Source organism: Aythya ferina (assembly GCF_964211825.1).
Source record: "Aythya ferina genome assembly, chromosome: 6".
Lineage (NCBI taxonomy): Eukaryota > Metazoa > Chordata > Aves > Anseriformes > Anatidae > Aythya > Aythya ferina.
The window spans coordinates 4,949,989-4,967,733 of record NC_140303.1 but is presented as its reverse complement, the minus strand read 5'-3'; the positions used below and the strand labels follow the sequence as shown (position 1 = coordinate 4,967,733).

At 37.8% G+C, this 17,745-nt stretch overlaps 1 protein-coding gene across 1 annotated transcript in view; it reads left to right on the top strand.

Moving 5' to 3' along the window:
- Positions 1 to 1,297: 1,297 nt before the first annotated feature.
- Positions 1,298 to 17,745, top strand: part of LOC311438552 (uncharacterized protein) — a gene marked incomplete at its 5' end in the record, with an annotated part of 410,467 nt that continues 394,019 nt past the window's right edge. Inside the window, 3 exons of the mRNA XM_084523032.1 lie at positions 1,298 to 1,340; positions 1,437 to 1,559; positions 2,136 to 2,203. Of these exons, the coding sequence (XP_084379158.1) occupies positions 1,298 to 1,340; positions 1,437 to 1,559; positions 2,136 to 2,203 (234 nt within the window). The remainder of the gene's footprint in view (positions 1,341 to 1,436; positions 1,560 to 2,135; positions 2,204 to 17,745) is intronic.

Here is a 17,745-nt window from a genome sequence, read left to right as displayed (position 1 = left end):
TATCTTCATCTTGCTGTATAGATGACTGGTCTTGCTAGTTTGCCACCAGTATGTGACCCATATTAAGGGTACTCCCATATTAATGTTGTTTTTGATAACACAGAAATTCCCAGTGAGTTATGTTAATCCAAAGCCTGAACGGAATATCATTTTATTAAGATTTCCATAATAGAAAATTCAAAGCCCCAAGGAAATAAACCCTTAGATAAATAAGCATTTTGAATGTGCACCTTGTTTTACTTGCTAAATTTTCTGGCATGACAGGAGAGAAGGGTTTTCCTACAAGGTGACATTCATGGTTTCTGTCTTGCACTGCAGCTGCCCAAGGTTTCTGTTCTCACTAATATGACCCAATGGGTTCCTACTTGCAAGCATCCTACTGTCCCCACTTGGACTTGACCTCAGTCTGACTTTGGCATTTTTATTGCTAGAAGAGAGTATTGCTAGACTTGACATGGTGATTACATAACTGTATACAGATTTTACTGTCTGTTGTTTAAACTAGCACATTGCACTGTTTACAGTGCTTCACTAATATATTTTAAAAAGTAATTGGATAGTTTTAACTGTGTAAAATTGCTTATACGAGTGTGACAATGCAGTACACTGCTGCTAAGCAGGTTTTAATCAACTCAACATTGGGTTCATTTGGTTACTAATCTCAGATGTCTATGCTTCATTTTTATATTATAGGAAGGAAGTTTCCATAAATATTCAAGACATACTAAGTAAAAGTAATTATTTAGGACTTAGCTGGGAGAGTAAGCAATGGAATGAAAATCTATATGAGCTGAAATGGAGATTTAAAAAAAAAAGTAATTCTTTGAGTATAAGCTAGATTTACAAGAAAACTGTGGATCATCAACATTCATATGAAAGCAATATAGTAGACTTGTTTACTTGGAGTATATGTGTGCTACAAGAGTCACCTTGTACAAAAAAGATGAGCTTTAATTACAATAAAACATCTGTTCCTCTTATAAAATGGAAGTCAGCTTCTAACAAATTGTGCTTTTCTCTTGCATTCTTTTGATATGCTTACAATTTTACAAAGAAATATTTTCAGAAGAAAAAAAAAAAAAGGGAAAAAAAAAAAAAAAGGTTTTGGAAAATTTTCATTGCTGGTGCTCTTCTTCCCATGTAGTTTATCTGGGGGATAGGCTGGGGAAAGGCCTTTGCTGTGGTGACACAGGAAGCCTGGAGCCTTCCCTGCTGCTCCCTCCTGAGTAATGGGGAATCCCTTCTGTTGGTTTGAGTTGACCTGGCTATGATTCCTCTCCTCGGTTTTCTGAGAGACATGCATCGTTTTCTTCCATTTCTGATATTTGCTGACACCCACAGTATTTGTACCTTGTAGCTTCAGAAGCTGCTGTTGCATTTGGATCTTGCATGCACAGCCAAAAAATGTCCTCTGTTGTGAACACATTTACTGCCAGCTTCCCCTGATGAGGGCATTCTTCATTTTTCACTGGTGCTGGAACCAGCATATGGCACACTTCTAAAACAGCCACCAGATGAGGAGCCACCTCCACCCTGGTCTCACAGGCGGGTCTGCCGATGTGAGTGTTGGTTGTAATGCTGTTATGACATGTTTTTGACATGTTTAGGTAAACATTTACATGTTTACCCTTTCTGTTTGGCACGTGTTGACATAGGTGACCTCCCTCCTGCCACCAGGCCTGATCCTGACCCCACCTGAGGGGGACATCCCAGCCTGGCCTTGGCCCAACATGGAGGTGTCTGGGGGTCAGGACTCTGGGCCGCCATTTCCCATCGGCCTTGCTCCCTCACTGAGGTGCTGTAGGAAAGTCCCTGTCAGTCAGCTTGTGGCTCCCCTCCCGCAGGGTGCTGAGGGCTCTGAGCCCTGACAGGAATTTTCTGCTCTCTCTTCCTACTTCTTCTTAAAATGATACCTGAAGGTCTTTTCAAGGTTAAAAACTGCTAAAAAGGAACCGAGAAATTAAGTTATTTTCTCCACTTTGTGTGAAGAAAGCTCGTATGTTGCTCTGCCTAGTAATAGCTAAGCCATTTAGAGTACCAGCTTGTTTTAACAGAAGAACAGAGTCTAATATAGCCATGCCCTTATTATTATTTTGCGCATTTGTTTGTTTATTGTTATTTATTCCTCTTTACAGGTGTTTTCCTGCAACCAGTGGCATCGGGTTCCCGCTTGGAGAACCCCAAGATGGCAGCCGGTCTCTGGGTGAGTCACGGCTCCTGCAGCCTTTTGCAGGGTTTTGCAGCTGCTTTGACAGTTTTGCTGTTTTTGCCTTTTTGCTCTGATTTTTTTTTTTTTTTTCCTGGAAGATTTTTCATCTGGTATTGTGGTAATTAAAGGCAAGCAAGTAATGTCTTACCTTGGGTGAGAGAAGATGAGAGATGGGGAAAAAGAGGCTCAGGTTTAACTCTTTCCTTTGTTCTCATCTATCAAAGAAGAGATTGCCATATGTTTTCTCTGCTTTTGCTGCTGTAAATGTGACATATATTAATCACATGTTGCACTAAAAGAGTTTTGCTCTTTGAAAGCTATTCATATTTTATCCTGTGCTTCATTTACACTGTTACATTTTGATTTCATAATTGCAGACTGGATATTTTCATATTTTTACATGAAGTATGGGCTAGATATTTCTGCCTGAATGGTATATAGGAGAATATTATGTATGACAAGTATATTAACTATATTTGATTCCAGTAATGGAAGCTGAAGTTTCTTCATTAATGTTAATGACAACATAATGATTTATGCCAGCTGTGAAGATCTGTTTGGTTGTATTTTCTGCTTTAGGAAATCCATTTGTTTGGTAGAACGGCAAGGTTCTTTTTTTTCTTTTTTTTTTTTTTTTTCTGAATAACTTGAAAATATTTATTAGACTGGTTATTAATTCTTAATACATAAACATTCATATTCAGAGGATTATTCATAGTGAAGCTGCTTTGTGACTACAGTGAAACTGCAGTTTCCACAGGGTTATGGTTTGCCTAGGTATTGACCTGGCATAGGTTTACAATTGCAGTGATGTTTGCTCAGCTTATTGAGAGGTGATAGATGCTCTCAGGTTCAGGGCCAGTCATTTGCTCTGTACACAGGGGGCGGTGGCAATGGACAGGACCTGCTAAATGCTGGGGTTGGTTTGGTCACTGTGAGAGCAGGGATCAGCAAACAGGAGCCCACTTTTCCATATGTCTCATTCCAGAACAGCTGCTCTTTGTTATTGATGGAGGTTTGACCTTTTACTGGAAATTCTAAACTAGTGTTGGTATACATACCTGCAAATATTAACAAAACATCAACAAAGCAATCCTCTTCTGTTTTCAATATTGACACTTTTTGCAATGAACTACTCCTCACAATTTAAAGTGATTCTTATAGACAGCTTTCAGACAAAAGTGTTTGCCTTCTTTATCACTTTGTATCTTCCATGGTTAAAGCTACAACAGCTGAAATTTCACAAAATGGCATTTATGTGCACGGATCTGCTCTATACAAAGAAACAGCACGTGTTTTGCTGTCCATGCTGTTTTAACACTTGATCTTTCATTTCTGCCTTTATAGTATGGTGTGACCTTTCTTCTGTACCATATTGTGTCTGTCCTTGTGGACTCCCTTCCTTTCACCCTGGTGATATTTCACTTTAATTTCTGAGTCCGTGTGTAGTCTACTGCCTATTTCCAGTGGAATTCAGGTTTCTTTTCTGCAGACCAAGCTCTATTCAAACTATAAATTTCATCTCTCTTGGTATTTTTTGCTAAGGTACTGCATTTTGAAAATTTCTTTTTGCTCTGACTTCCCACAGTTTTGATTTTTAGCCTTATGAAGAAATGATCTCAATGTTCAGACAAGCTAATTGCTACACATTTTCAAGCTTCATTTGAATCTATTGTAACTAAGTCTCTTTATTTGATAAAACTGAGCTAGACAAGTAGATTTCCCTAAGTGTGGAGGTTACAAAGTATACGCAACCCATTTTTGTTTATATATGGAAGAAAATTACTGACTGTTCACAAAAGCAAAGCAGTTCAGAAATGATTCAGTAATTCTTTAATAGTGATGCTGCTAGTGCTTCCCATTTCTCCCCCATATTTTTTTTCCTTTTCCTTTTCCTTTTCCTTTTCCTTTTCCTTTTCCTTTTCCTTTTCCTTTTCCTTTTCCTTTTCCTTTTCCTTTTCCTTTTCCTTTTCCTTTTCCTCTTCCTCTTCCTCTTCCTCTTCCTCTTCCTCTTCCTCTTCCTCTTCCTCTTCCTCTTCCTCTTCCTCTTCCTCTTCCTCTTCCTCTTCCTCTTCCTCTTCCTCTTCCTTTTCTTCTGTTGCATAAATTTAGCTTAATGGTTAGAGTTTTTCTTTGTTTGTTGTTTTTGTGTGTGTGTGTGAAAGAATAGTGCATGTGTTTCCTTAGGATTCTTTTGCTTAATTGGTTTTGTACATTAATATTAAAAAATAAATTAAAAAAAAAATCAATTAACCTCATCACTTGATTGTAATTCAAAATTTAAGAAAGCATGTGGAAAAGATGTGGAAAAGACTCCTTTTAATAGCTAATAAAATTATATTACAGGAATTATGAAATTATTCATTACTGGAGAAAAACTGAGAAATAAGAGATCTATAAAAACTTAAACTTTACAAACACAGAGCTACTAATAGAGGACTTGGGACCAGTGTGAATGTGCATTTTAAATATGCACTAAGTGACCTGGTAGTCAGAAGGAATCATAGGTATATGTGAACACAGGTATCGAGGTTCTTCTCCCAACACACTGAAAAGGTTCAAGGAAATATATGTCATTGTCTCTTAAACAAGTATTCTATCAAATGCCTTTAAAAAGCAAGCAGTTCACTGGAGTTTGAAATTTGTAAGTGATATGCAATTACAAGAAACACCGTTTAAATATATATATATGTAGTTTTACATGCACACATATTAAATATTATAACTGCAAAGTTACTCTGTGTGGAAGTTGGAAGGGAAAATTTATTTTGGCAGTCAGTAAACACCATTTTACTAGTCTTTATTTTCAGTCAAGGAAGAGCATGGATTTATATTTGGAGTGAAAAACTTATACTAATGTGAACACTTGTTTGTTCTTAATGCTTTGCATCTACCCTTCCCTAAAGGGTAAATTCTTCTAATGGACTAATTTTCTACTTGACTAAATCAATTACCAGTGGTCTTTTCAGGTCCTTCTTTTGTCTGCAGAAGCAAGTCATCTAGTTAGGGAACTAACTTTGCTTTGGGTCCAAATGGCTACTTTTATCATGGAAGTACAATCTAAAAACTCCTATACTCTATAGCAATTAGTACACTTAGATATTTTTAAAGTTTATGATTCCTTAAATAAACACATATGATAAAGAATTTTCCCAGTGCTCTTGCATCAGTACTTTCTTCTCTAAAAAAAATACACAGGCAGTGAAATGTACTAAATTTTGTAGTAATTTGTGTTTTATGTCTGTGAATTTTAAATTTCTACTTTTCATTTTGATGAAGAACCAAGGGGTGGAAAAGCTTTTTTGAAAAGAATCTCAGATCTCTAAATAATGGCTTAGATTAAACTTTTTTATGACCAGGATGCCTCTTTGTATTGGTTGGTTTATCATCTCTTTATTGCATTATACACGTGCTCTTCAACCGGGGTATGGGATTAAAGCAGATAGAGTATCGCAGGATTCAAATAGTATGAATACTAGATAGGACATGTTTTGATTTAACTAATATAGCAATAGGATAGATTATGAAGCCTTTGAAATTAAACACATTTCTCTTGTTTAAACATTTTACATTCAAATATTAGATTCTGCTACTTCCAAATAATTATATTTCACCAGATTATACATGCATATAGTGTATCTATGAGGGTGAGATCTTCTGGAATATATAAAATTTAAAAGAGAAAAGGCTTCTGTTTTCTCAGTAGACAGAGATTGCACAAAGAGAAGTAATTAATAAATTAATCTTACTGAAGATCTAATGGCTTGATTTCACAAGATACTGAATATCTTGGTCCTCAACAAGGCCACAGTGCATGTTTGGATCTAAGTTATCTTTAGCCTCATAGGAACAAAAGGTTAAAATCTTCAATTTAAGTGAATGCTCATCAGTTTGCAGGATTTAGATCTGCTCAGAGCCCTCCTAAACCCTAAATTAATACTGTTTACTGATTCTCTGAATATGGAGATGATCCTTGGATCCATCTGAAGCCCCTGCATTTCTATGCACAGGTTCCATGGGTCACCATCTGAGTCAGTTTTCAGGAAAGGGCTTAATTCCGTGACCTGCCTGATTTCAGCCCCTTTTCCAAACAGAGGCTTAGGAAGACTTTGAGCTAATCACACAAATCAGTACAAACCAAAACTGTCACTCAAAGCTGATTTTTTCCCTTGGTATTTATAACTTTGTATGCCTAAGAGTAAATCTGAGACCTAAAAAGGCATTTCCTTTCTTCTAGATATGTGTTCTAATGAAAATAACTCCCTACTTTTAAAGAAAGGAGTTATAAAATTAACACCTGTTTGAAGGACTGCTAAGATTTATTTCAGCTGGGTGTTCATCCATAAAACATTATTTTTTTCCCACTAATAACTGAGACTTGCAGTAAGTGAAGTACAGTTCTTGGTTCACAGTGCTAGTTTTCATTGCATTCACTTTTCATTGCATTTGAGAGATACTGTAGGTGCAATCATTTTAAAAATGGATTTGCTCAGAACTGATTGCTGGTTCTACTGCTAATCATTATGCTATTCTTTACTTTTTGTTCTTTTTAAAGCGTAAGTATAGCATTATAAGGTAGCTTACTTCTAGAAGGAGCAATGTTGTGTAATGATGAGCTATTTAAAACTATTCCAGAATCAACTGACTTAAGCATTGGGTAACTACGTACATCTTTCTGCCAGAGGACGCTGGTCCAGAGGCCTGTAGATTCAAGGAGCATCAAAGCATAGATGCTGGAAAGCAGAGACAGTGAGACTGTTCAGCCATTTCATGTATATACCATTATTAAACCTCAAGAGAACATTACTGTTACAGACGAATGAAGCTTTGGGATAAGGAATACGAAGGTATTTCCTTAGAGTCCTCATGCCTGAAGTATCTTCTAGAGGCTAGGTATGATTTCATCATCTTAAGGCCAAAAAGTGTTAATTGCAGTAATGAATAATAAATAACCAATATTATTCACAATCAAATATTAAATATGTATAGCTAGGCATTTACTAATTAGTTTCTATCAGTTTAATCACAGCACATATTCGTGCATATGCTCTTATTACACAGCAAATGTGATATTAAATGTATTTACATAGGAGATTTAAATTAATCATCTTACTGCACATTTTATAACGCACAATGAATACACGGAAAGCTTGTTACTATGGCTCAGCTTGTTAAGCTGTGGTAAAATGACCATATGTCTAATTCTTAGAGTGTCAATATCAAGATTTAATGCTGTTTAATGAATGCACTTTAAATTGATACCTCTTGTTAATTTGGATTAACTTTCAAGGTGTCTCTATGACAAACGTGGAGAATATGATAATATTTACTTTACTGTCCTCTAAACTAGCAGGAACCATTATACTCCAACTTACTGATCCCTAAATGTATCATTGGCAAGCATTATTTTCATGGCTACATAGTCTCTTAGGAATCATATAAAACAGTGTTAACTGCTGTGTTTTATGCAGGGAAACATTTTGGTTTTCTTTGGAAGATCAATGAGTACCATCTCTACAGAATGCCCATCTACTTTTTTTTTTTTTTTTTTATACAGGCTTTATTTTCCATTTGGCACAGCTTTTTTAATAGGTTAGTACTAACTATATTTACAAAACTATTAATGTTTTATAAGAGATAAATGTGTAGGTCAAAAAGAGTGTCAATTTTACTTTTATGTTCTGAATTTTCTACCTTAAATTGTTTGTGAAGCAATATTTTGAAACTGCAGTAGCTGATAGGAGTGAGCGGAAAATATATTTTGTCCACTGTAATACGTTTAAACAGCTGACAAAAAATAGTCATTTGTAGCAAAAATGAGTGCTGCAAACCCTATGTAGTAACTAAATTAATCCAAAGCTCTCAGAGTAACTTTTTTGGAGGAACATGCTTTTGTATGGTAGTCTTGCTAGAATCCCATTGTTCTTTTCTTGTACTACAAGTGACAGATACTGCAATCTGGTCTGGTTAAACTCACAGGTTTCTGAAGTTTACAGCTGGGACATCGTAGTATGCAAGCCTGCATGATTAAATGCAGTATTATAACCTGTACAAAGCTGTTACAGAGTCACTCTGAACATTCCCACATGCATCAGTTTCATTTAAGAAGCTATAGAAATGCTCAGAGATCTCGTTTATTTACCTAGTGCATGGAACCTAGTATAACTTTAATCATGTACTGGAGGCACAAGTCCTCATTAATATAGCTAGTTTCTCCTAAAGAAAGAGATGTAAAACTATTTCTCTAAACTGTAGCAAAAATACTTCTAATTCTCCTAGTATTTGTGATTTTTCTATTGCCATTCATGTATTTTTTGCTTAGATCTGTCTCTGTGAAACTCCCCTTGAAAGGCAAATGCTTTGAACATTCTAGGTATTTTTGTGCTCTAAAGAAAATATTTACAATGGAGTGTAGACCTGTTTTTTTCTTCTTTTTTCTTTTTTTTTTTTCTTTTTTTTTTTCTTTTTTTTTTTTTCTTTCTAAAGAACTGCGCTATTACAAGAAAAGTTTATTGTTGGAGCTGATCAAAGGATAAGACTTTTCCAGCTCTTAAACTGGCTGAAAATTGTCAGTGTTAAAAGACAGGGTATTTTTTGCAAGTCTTAATGAACTCACTTGGCTTATTCTGAAAAGCAAATAGGCACAGAAAATGCATGTTGAAGTCCCAGATTTTGGACTTGAGAATTATCTATAGTTAAATTTCTAAATTCTGCAGTTGGCAAGGAGACAATTCAGAGAATGAAGTCAGCTTACTCTGACTTAATGAGGAATGTGTTAGACAGGAATGGATTTACATTGACACCAGGCCAGAACAACAAAGCAACCAACCCTAGCAAAAACAGCAAAACACAAAAACCCCAAACAAACCATACTGAGTGGCAAACTTACACTCTACTGTTCTCCTTAAGGGATAAGATGAAAAACTCTACTGAAAAAATACCAGATGAGCATCAATTGAGATCACATAGACACTGAACACACGTTCTAAAGCAAAGTCTCTAGATGGAAAGTCTGAATATCAGCTTTCAGGGTCCTCATAAAAATGGTAAGAATGGTAAGCTTTGAAACTATGTTGTGCAAGAAGACTTTTTATCCGTTGAAAGTCTATAACATATCTAAAGTCAGGAAAGATAACTAATCTTAATCTTTTAAACATCTTGAAAAGAATCAGTTGGATATCATGAAGAGTAGAGAAGAGGAACATGAGAAATAGACAAATGTCTACAGTCAGCCATTTGCAATTTATAACCAGAAAATGTTAGCACTTTCTTTGACCATTTTAAAAGAGACAACACCACAGAAAATCAAGGAAACATGAAAGAAAGTATTCAGAAATTCCTTAGTCCTGTTCTGCTAAGCAAAAGGAAATGCTGGTCAGATTTAATTCATACTTGTAGAAAAAATACTTTTTATGAAAATAGAGGTGTGAATTTTCTTCAGATATACTGGAAAAGAAAAGAAATCATCAATACAATTGTAAACATATTTTCTATACAATTTCTGAAGCATTAGGTTTAAAATAGGTTTGTTCTACATTTTATATAATCGCAATACTATTCCTTGCAAAGAAATCATCAATGCCACTGTTTTCAGGTTTTCATTTATTTATAGCTAGGACTTAAGATGTCATGAATTTATCAAAAGACTTAAAAGTGCCTCTAAAATTATAGTAGCATTTTTATGCCACTGGGGATAAGATTGTGTCAGTATTTCTCTGATAAACTTAACTTTCAGGTCAATGATCCATGAACTAGGAAGGATTTACAGATATGCCAATGAGGGCATATTTATCTTTTGTGTCAACAAACACGTCTGAAATAAAAAAAGGTTCTTAATGTAACACATCATATTGAGCTGAATGATTTCGGTGGCAAACCTGGAATTATTTTGGTCTTTTAAAAGGGTAGCTTAAGCAATATTTTACCATGTAGGCTGGCTGACCAACAAGATCTTGAACAAAAGTTGCAATGGAAAATCTGTGTTAAAATGTGTAATGGCCATCCAATGTGTTACAAAATACATCCTGTAGAATTATCAGCTTTGTGGATTTCCTTTTAACCTCATGTCTGTAAGAAGACCATGGCTGTTTGTGTAACTGGAACCATTCTCATTTATGGGGCGACACCACAGCTTTATCTTGTATGCAAGTGACACCCTCATATAGGGTGCAAGGGTGATGTATAGGCAAGAGGCAAGACAGTGGACAATGTGATACTACTGAGAAACTTCCACTTTTCCACATATGCTAACAGTTCCAAAACTGTTGAAAGAAATGAACAAGACAAGGGTTCTAAGATGTTTTGGAAGAGATCTGCATTTTGATGGATGCATTTGCAGTCCCTGGTTTTGATCAACCAAACTTAAACAAGTAAACAGAATGAGAGCTAAGAGCTAGCTATACTATCTTCTTCTCTGGTGTGACTTTCATATTATCATCAGCAGTTTGGGGAAATGTAACCATAGAAATTAGAAATGATTTTCCAAACAGCACTTTGGGAATCATTTATTCAAAAGGGTACACCCTTTGAGGAAAAGGTAGGGAGTAGGGAAAGGGAAGAGGTTGTGTGGATCCAGATGAAAGACCAGAACTTGAAATACTGAAGGTCTGAACTGAGATCTGATGACAGAAAGTGGATGTAATTGGTATCAGTGTTAATGAACCAAAGTGGAAGATAAATACATTAGGGTAAAAATAGTCTATTGCATTAAAAAAAAAAAAAAAAAAAAAAAAAAACTATTTTTAAAACCTTTTCTGCCTCCAGAATCCTTCCTATTCATAAAAGCATTTGATGGTTCTAATTGTTTGAAATCTCATCAAAGCATCCAATATCAATGGGAGTGTTCACTCTTCCTGGATATGATTTAATAATTTAATCACTATGGTTTCTTACCGAGAACCCTGCTAATGGGGATCCTACACAGATTACATAAATTGTATTCACTCAAGTACAGTAAATGGTGAAGCACTTAATTCTATTATTTTTTTCCTCAATTTAATTGAAGCGGAACCATTTAAATAGAGCAATTAGAGGGCTCTCTGGCAGCCCAAGAATAGTTAAGGTTATCTTTTTTATTGTGATTGCTTTCAGAGATGGTAATGGAGACAGCTAGCTTGGAGTTATTTCTTATATTACACTGATTATTAATACCATGTACAATACATGTATATAGGCATGAACTGCGTTCCTGACAACTCCCATGCCCTCTCTTGTCAAGAATGTTTTCCATGAACTCTTTCACTTGATGCAGGCTTTCTGTGTGTTACTGTTGTTGGGGCTGATTGGATAAAGCAGATTTCATCCTGCCACCTTTCTTGCCTTTCCTCCTGAAGCTGTTTATGATAATGCCAGATGAGTATTCAGAACATGTGCATGCTATTGTTGCCTGTCACACAGGCTGTTTGGCATGAAGGCTTTCTCTGATCTACTTCTCCTCTTAATAGGCTCTTTAAGGTGCCTTGAGTCACATTTGTTAAATCTTTTCAGGCTAAACTTACATGTAGAAAGCTTGCTGTATTTTCTAATGATTTACTCTAAAGAAATCACACAAGGCAGTATGGCTCTGTTTGCACAGTCTGTTAATTTCAATCAAACTTGCTAGCAACCTAGCTAATACATATAGCTTAAAATGCCCGTTTACAATCTATGGTTTATAACTGCTGAGGGTTTTCCTTAGTAACTTGCATGTTTAAGCATACACCATTGTAGTAATAGGTGCCTAGATACAGTTACACTATATTTCGTCGAGATTTCTGTCAGCCAGCTCCTCCTTTCTCTTTTGCACCTCCTCTATGGTTTTATCTAGATTCTAAGATTGTACATCCAGGATAGCTCGGCTGTAAAAGAAGCCAGGATTTGGACTGTATTCTGAAGTTCAGTAAGTTCAATCAGTTTCATTTTCAAAATAAATTATTATTATTTTTTTTATCAGATGCCTATTTCTTCAAGGCAACTTGATCCTAAGTTTTTGATCCTGCCAATGGGACTGGCAGGAATTGGTGTGGCCAACAGAGATTATCTTCCAATTTCACTTCCATTGACACTGAAAACTAATTTTTCAGATATGTCTCCCTTGTATGTCTCTACAAACAAAAGAAGAGATGGTGACAGCTTGTTCTAGGGAAAAGATTTCAAATTGCTCAGACACTTTCCTCTTTTTTTCACTTACCCACAATACACGTACATTTGTTACAGCAAAATATAACTGAACATTCTAGTTTGAAATACCCTGACATGTTCAGTCACAGTTGTATGCTGGCTGGGAAGATCTACGTATCCTATGATGTAAAGCTACTTATGACAAAGCATAAGATTGTGAGATTTCCATGACTCTATTCAGCTATCCCATGCTTACATTTATTCCCACAAAACCACTCACATCCCACTCTGCATTAGCAAATGTTTAGACTTCAGTGAACACACCTCCATTAGTGTTTCAGTTTGGATCAGGCAGGCAGTTCTCAAATTAAAGAGGCTTTTTAACCTCGCCAGCTGGGGCTTGTATGATACCTTACTCTGGTTTCCAGCAGGGTCAACCAAGTTCCCTTCAGATGAGCTGGGAGTGCTGTCACATGAAATGCACACAGTGGGCTCAGTCTGCTTGCTAGGATGGGATACAGGCCTGCTGGGACCACACTGGTATAGCAGGCTAAGGTGAATAATTTGGATACCTTGGGATAGGACAGCTTTAGATCATCACGCTAACTTTGGAATATTAGATAAGAATATGAAAGACTTCAGATATTCTGACTACGAAAGACCTTCCTTTCAGGAATCTTACAATATTCCTGCAGTTATAATTGACTACATTCTTTATGCTTTTTGAATGGGTAATAATAGTTTTGCAAGTAAAATTGTAAAATCTTGAGTTTATGAACAAGACAACTTAAGTTTCCAATTTTAACTTCTCTGGATAGTTCCCATGGTTTTATGGAAAGAAAGAAGCAAGCTTCTACAAAATACCTAGAGATATTTCACAAACAGTGTATCCTATAGGCTTTGGGAATCAAGTCTTTGTAGATCTGTTCAAACAGATCTAAAATTAACAGTATTCCTGTTTTTTTTTTTTTTTTTTTTTTTTTTTTTTTTTTTTTTTCTTAATTAACTCTGTCCATTAATATAACTTATATTCCCTTAAGAAATGTGACTTGCATCAGAAAACTGTTTCCTGTAGAAAATAATAGCTGATATTTAGGGTTCTGGAGATCAGCTACGATATCCATACTCCTTGAAGGTTTATAAGTTGTTTGAGTCTTGACTGCTAAGTTGCAGAACTAGAGGAGGCTATAGAAACTTCAGTGAAGGTTAGTGTATGTTGAGCTCTCTTCTCATAGGTTGTATATTGTAGGCAGGTTTCCTCTGGTTTACATACTCAGCTTTGCAATTTTATGAATGCCTATTTCACAAATGTAGTTGATATTTTCTGCCATTTCTGCAGAAAATTACCTATCCTCTTTTTGCAGCCTTAAAAGGATTCATTTGCATCTGTAAGAAGATAAATTGTAATTGTAACTATAGTTACTCAATCACAGTGATTTAAAATTGACTACATCTTCAACTTTGTCAGTTTGGCTTCAAGTTATATGGTCAAGACTGAAGGCACACATTTAATTAAACTACATGCTGTTTATTACATCATCTTAAAATTCTATCAATTGCATTAGAAAACTTGTGCTTAACTGGTAAAATAATTTGCATGGCAGCTGACATTTGCATATCAATAGAAAGATCAATAGCCATTAGTGGTTTTTTGTTTATTTATTTATTTTATAATCAGACTTAAAACACAATTAAATGAGTTCTAGAAATGTAACACCTTCATGCAGAAAACAGAGATGAATCTCCACAGCATTCTTGCTGATTGTCTGCTAAACACTAGGATTAAGACATCAGTGAATGTCAAGGCAGTTTTCCAAGAGTTGTTTCCTATTTGGCATCATCTTTATCATTTCTTAAACACTGATAATGTATTTGCCATTCTTCATGTTGTAAAGAATGTTCCTATTGAACACCATCAGCAACCTATGTAAAATTCTTGGAAACAAAAGTAACAAAGGTGAAGTGACATAATTTTCTAAAAATGATTAATATTGAACTACGCCTACTTTAATTATCCTTTCTGGTCTAACTTACTAACTAAGGGCAGTCTGTGTCTTAAGATAAATATGCACAAGCTTGTGTCTTTTCTCAGCAAGGAAAAACAAATTTGCAGTTGTAATGTCCTAATCATCACTTATGTTCTTTACTCCCAAATAAAATGTTACTGTTATAAATGAGGTCTCAACTCAACCTGAATTTAGTAATATTTATAAAACAAATATTTCTAAAAGGCATAAAACAGACATAAACATGCCCACAGACATGTAATTGGGTCCTCAGCGTCCTGAAAGGGTACAAACCAAAGCCAGTTCTGTTGACACAGCCCACAGCAGTAAACTCCGTTAAACCATGCACCGTGAGAATGCCCATCTCTTTCTTCCTCACTCAAACTGCCCAGTGCTATGTAGCTTTTGCATCAGTTTCTTGCAGAACTGGATCTTCAATGTTCATTCAGCTCTGCAAAGCTTCCGCTCTGCAAACTTTTGAGTCTGTGGACTGTGGAAGGACCAAGGCCCCACTATGCAATTTACCGTTCGATGTCGTCTTCAAAACCAGGGCTTCTTATCGATGCAAGCCAGGTCTAGAAAGACTGCATCTTCCTCTTTTCAATTGTTAGGGGTAATCCAAGTTTTAGAAGACTGTGGAAACATTGTATTAATGGAGCAGTTACTCCAATATGTTAAACAGAAGATAGAGAAACCTTTCTTCTTTCACAGAATTGTAGGGCTCCTTTCACAGAATTGTAGGGGTTGGAAGGGACATCCAGAGATCATCGGGTCCAACTCCCCTGCCAAAGCAGGTTTCCTAGAGCAGGTTGCACAAGTAGGCGTCCAGACAGGGCTTGAATATCTGCAGAGAGTCCACAGCCTCCCTGGGCAGCCTGTTCCAGTGCTCCGTCACCCTCACTGTGAAGAAGTTCTTTTGCGTAGTGGTGTGGAACTTCCTGTGCTCCATTTTGTGGCCACAGCCCCTTGTCCTGTCCCCACAGACCACTGAAAAGTGGTTGGCCATATCCTTGTGTCTCCCACACCTCAGGTATTTATAGACATTGATAAGATCCCCTCTCAGTCTTCTTTTCTCCAGGCTGAACAGAGCCAGGTCTCTCAGCCTTTCCTCCTAGGGGAGATGTTCCCGTATCCTGTCTATGAGCCTCCGCTGGACTCTTTCCAGGAGATCCCTGTCTTTTTTGTACCGGTGAGCCCAGAACTGGACACAGTACTCCAGGTGAGACCTGACCAGGGCAGAGTAGAGGGGCAGCATCACCTCCCTTGACCTGCTGTCCACGCTCCTTTTAACGCACCCCAGGATCCCGTTGGCCTTCTTGGCCACCAGGGCACCCTGCTGGCTCATGGCCAACCTGTCATCTACCAGGACCCCCAGGTCCTTCTCCGCAGAGCTCCTCTCCAGCAGGTCATCCCCCAGCCAGTACTGATACATGCGGTTGTTCCTTCTGTTATAAATGAAGTCTCAACTCAACCTGAATTTAGTAATAGTTATAAAAGGTATATTTCTAAAAGGTATAAAAGGCAAGTAAACAGCACTGGGTGTGCGGGGAGTCTACGCTCCACCCACACGCACACACGAACATCAAACATTCTAAATATACAGAACATTGCTTTACATACTAAACCCGAGTCTGCCTATATATATGTACAATCAGAAAAGGTAACAAACAATCCTTTAAGTTCCACGACTTACTAAACTTGTGTACGCCTATACATAGGTACAATCAGAAAAGGTAACAAACAAACCTTTAAGTTCCATGACTTAACAGTCTCCGTTTTCCATTCCTTTTCTTGATTACAAACAACAGTCTCCATTTTCCGTTCCTTTTCTTCATTACAACCACCGGAGAATTCCAGGGCTAGTTGTGGGAGCAATATGTCTCGCTTTAAGCTCTTAAGCAACTCGGTCTTCGGGCCTTATGTATCCCATTCTTCCCGCATCGAAGAAAAGCATATCCATCTCCTTTTCAAGGCCAATAGGGCCTGGGTCAAAAGGCACGTCCACGTCACCAGGGGGCAGAACAGCAGAGGCCTTCAATGGCTGTAGCAGCAGAGGGGCCGATGGCGTAGCAGTCGGATCATTAAAGGAGCCCGCAGCTCTGGGAAACCACACGTGTCTGACTGTGGTCCCACACAGATCTTTAAGGCCTCAGAGACTGCTCACCAGGTGCCGAGCAATCCCACTGCATCCTTGTCGTTTTCAGTTGCAGAGTCCCATACCTTGACCTCAACTTGGTCCCATATTTCAGGATCGTAAACTGTCCGATTGTTAAGAAGGAGAGTAAGCCGTAAGGTTACCAGGACAGTCTTTGTTTCTAAGGACATATGATTCCTCATAACGCACAACTGCTTACCAGCGAGGGGCAGCTGAGTGTGAGGCTCTGCTTCTCTCAGCTTGAGCTTCTCTCCAGCTCCGGTGTGCCTGTTTCCAGCGACTTTCAGTATGAGCTTCTTTGAGCCGTTTGCTGAGTTTGGCCAAACCGATCTTCATGAGGCGATCAATGTGCCTCTTCCCGTCCTGGTCTCCGTTCTGCTAGCCTGTTCCTTTTCATTCCTTCTTTCTGCTTCTTTATTGATGACATAACTTCATCACTTCGCGTTGCCTTTTTTTGTTTGTTTTATCATGGGGGCAGGCTCCCCTCTTATACCCTTCACCCCACAGCAGTCCTTTTCCAAAACAACTTTTCATTGGTCAAACAACTTTGCAAATAACAACAACCGTAAATGCCCAGAAACTTCCATGCCTTAACGGCTGGAGAACAAGCAACCCTGAGACTGCATGGAGTCTCCTGAATCACCCTTCTTTGTTCCTTCTAAACTCTTACATTCCTGATGGCCTCATTGTTAAGAGTCTACTGTTACCATTAACCACAGGGTTTGCCGACCCCCACGGCCACACTCCCACATCTCCCCCTTCTTTATTAATATCAACCATCTTCTCGACACGGATTACCACTCCATATATAACACTTCCCAGGTGCAACTTGCTTTTGTTAAATCTCATCTGGTTTCTTCCTGCCCAGCTCTCCAGCCTGTCCAGGTCTCACTGAATGGCAGCACAGCCTTCTGGCGTGCCAGCCACTCCTCCCAGCTTTGTATCATCAGCGTACTTGCTGAGGGTGGACTCTGTTCCCTCATCAGTCGTTGATGAAGCTGTCGAACAAGACGGGGCCCTGAGCTTGTCACAGGTCTCCAACCGGACTCTGCGCCGCTGATCACCACCCTCTGAGCTCGGCCAGTCAGCCAGTTCTCAACGCACCTTACTATCTGCTCTTCTGTCCCACTCTTTGTCAGCTTTGTTAGCAGGATATCATGGGAGACGGTAGCAAGAGCCTTTCATTTTTGTTGTGTTGTTGTTGCTTGGTTTTGGAGATACACATCACACTCCGTGACAGAAAAGTTTAGCGCATCAGCATCCCACTGGGAAGACAC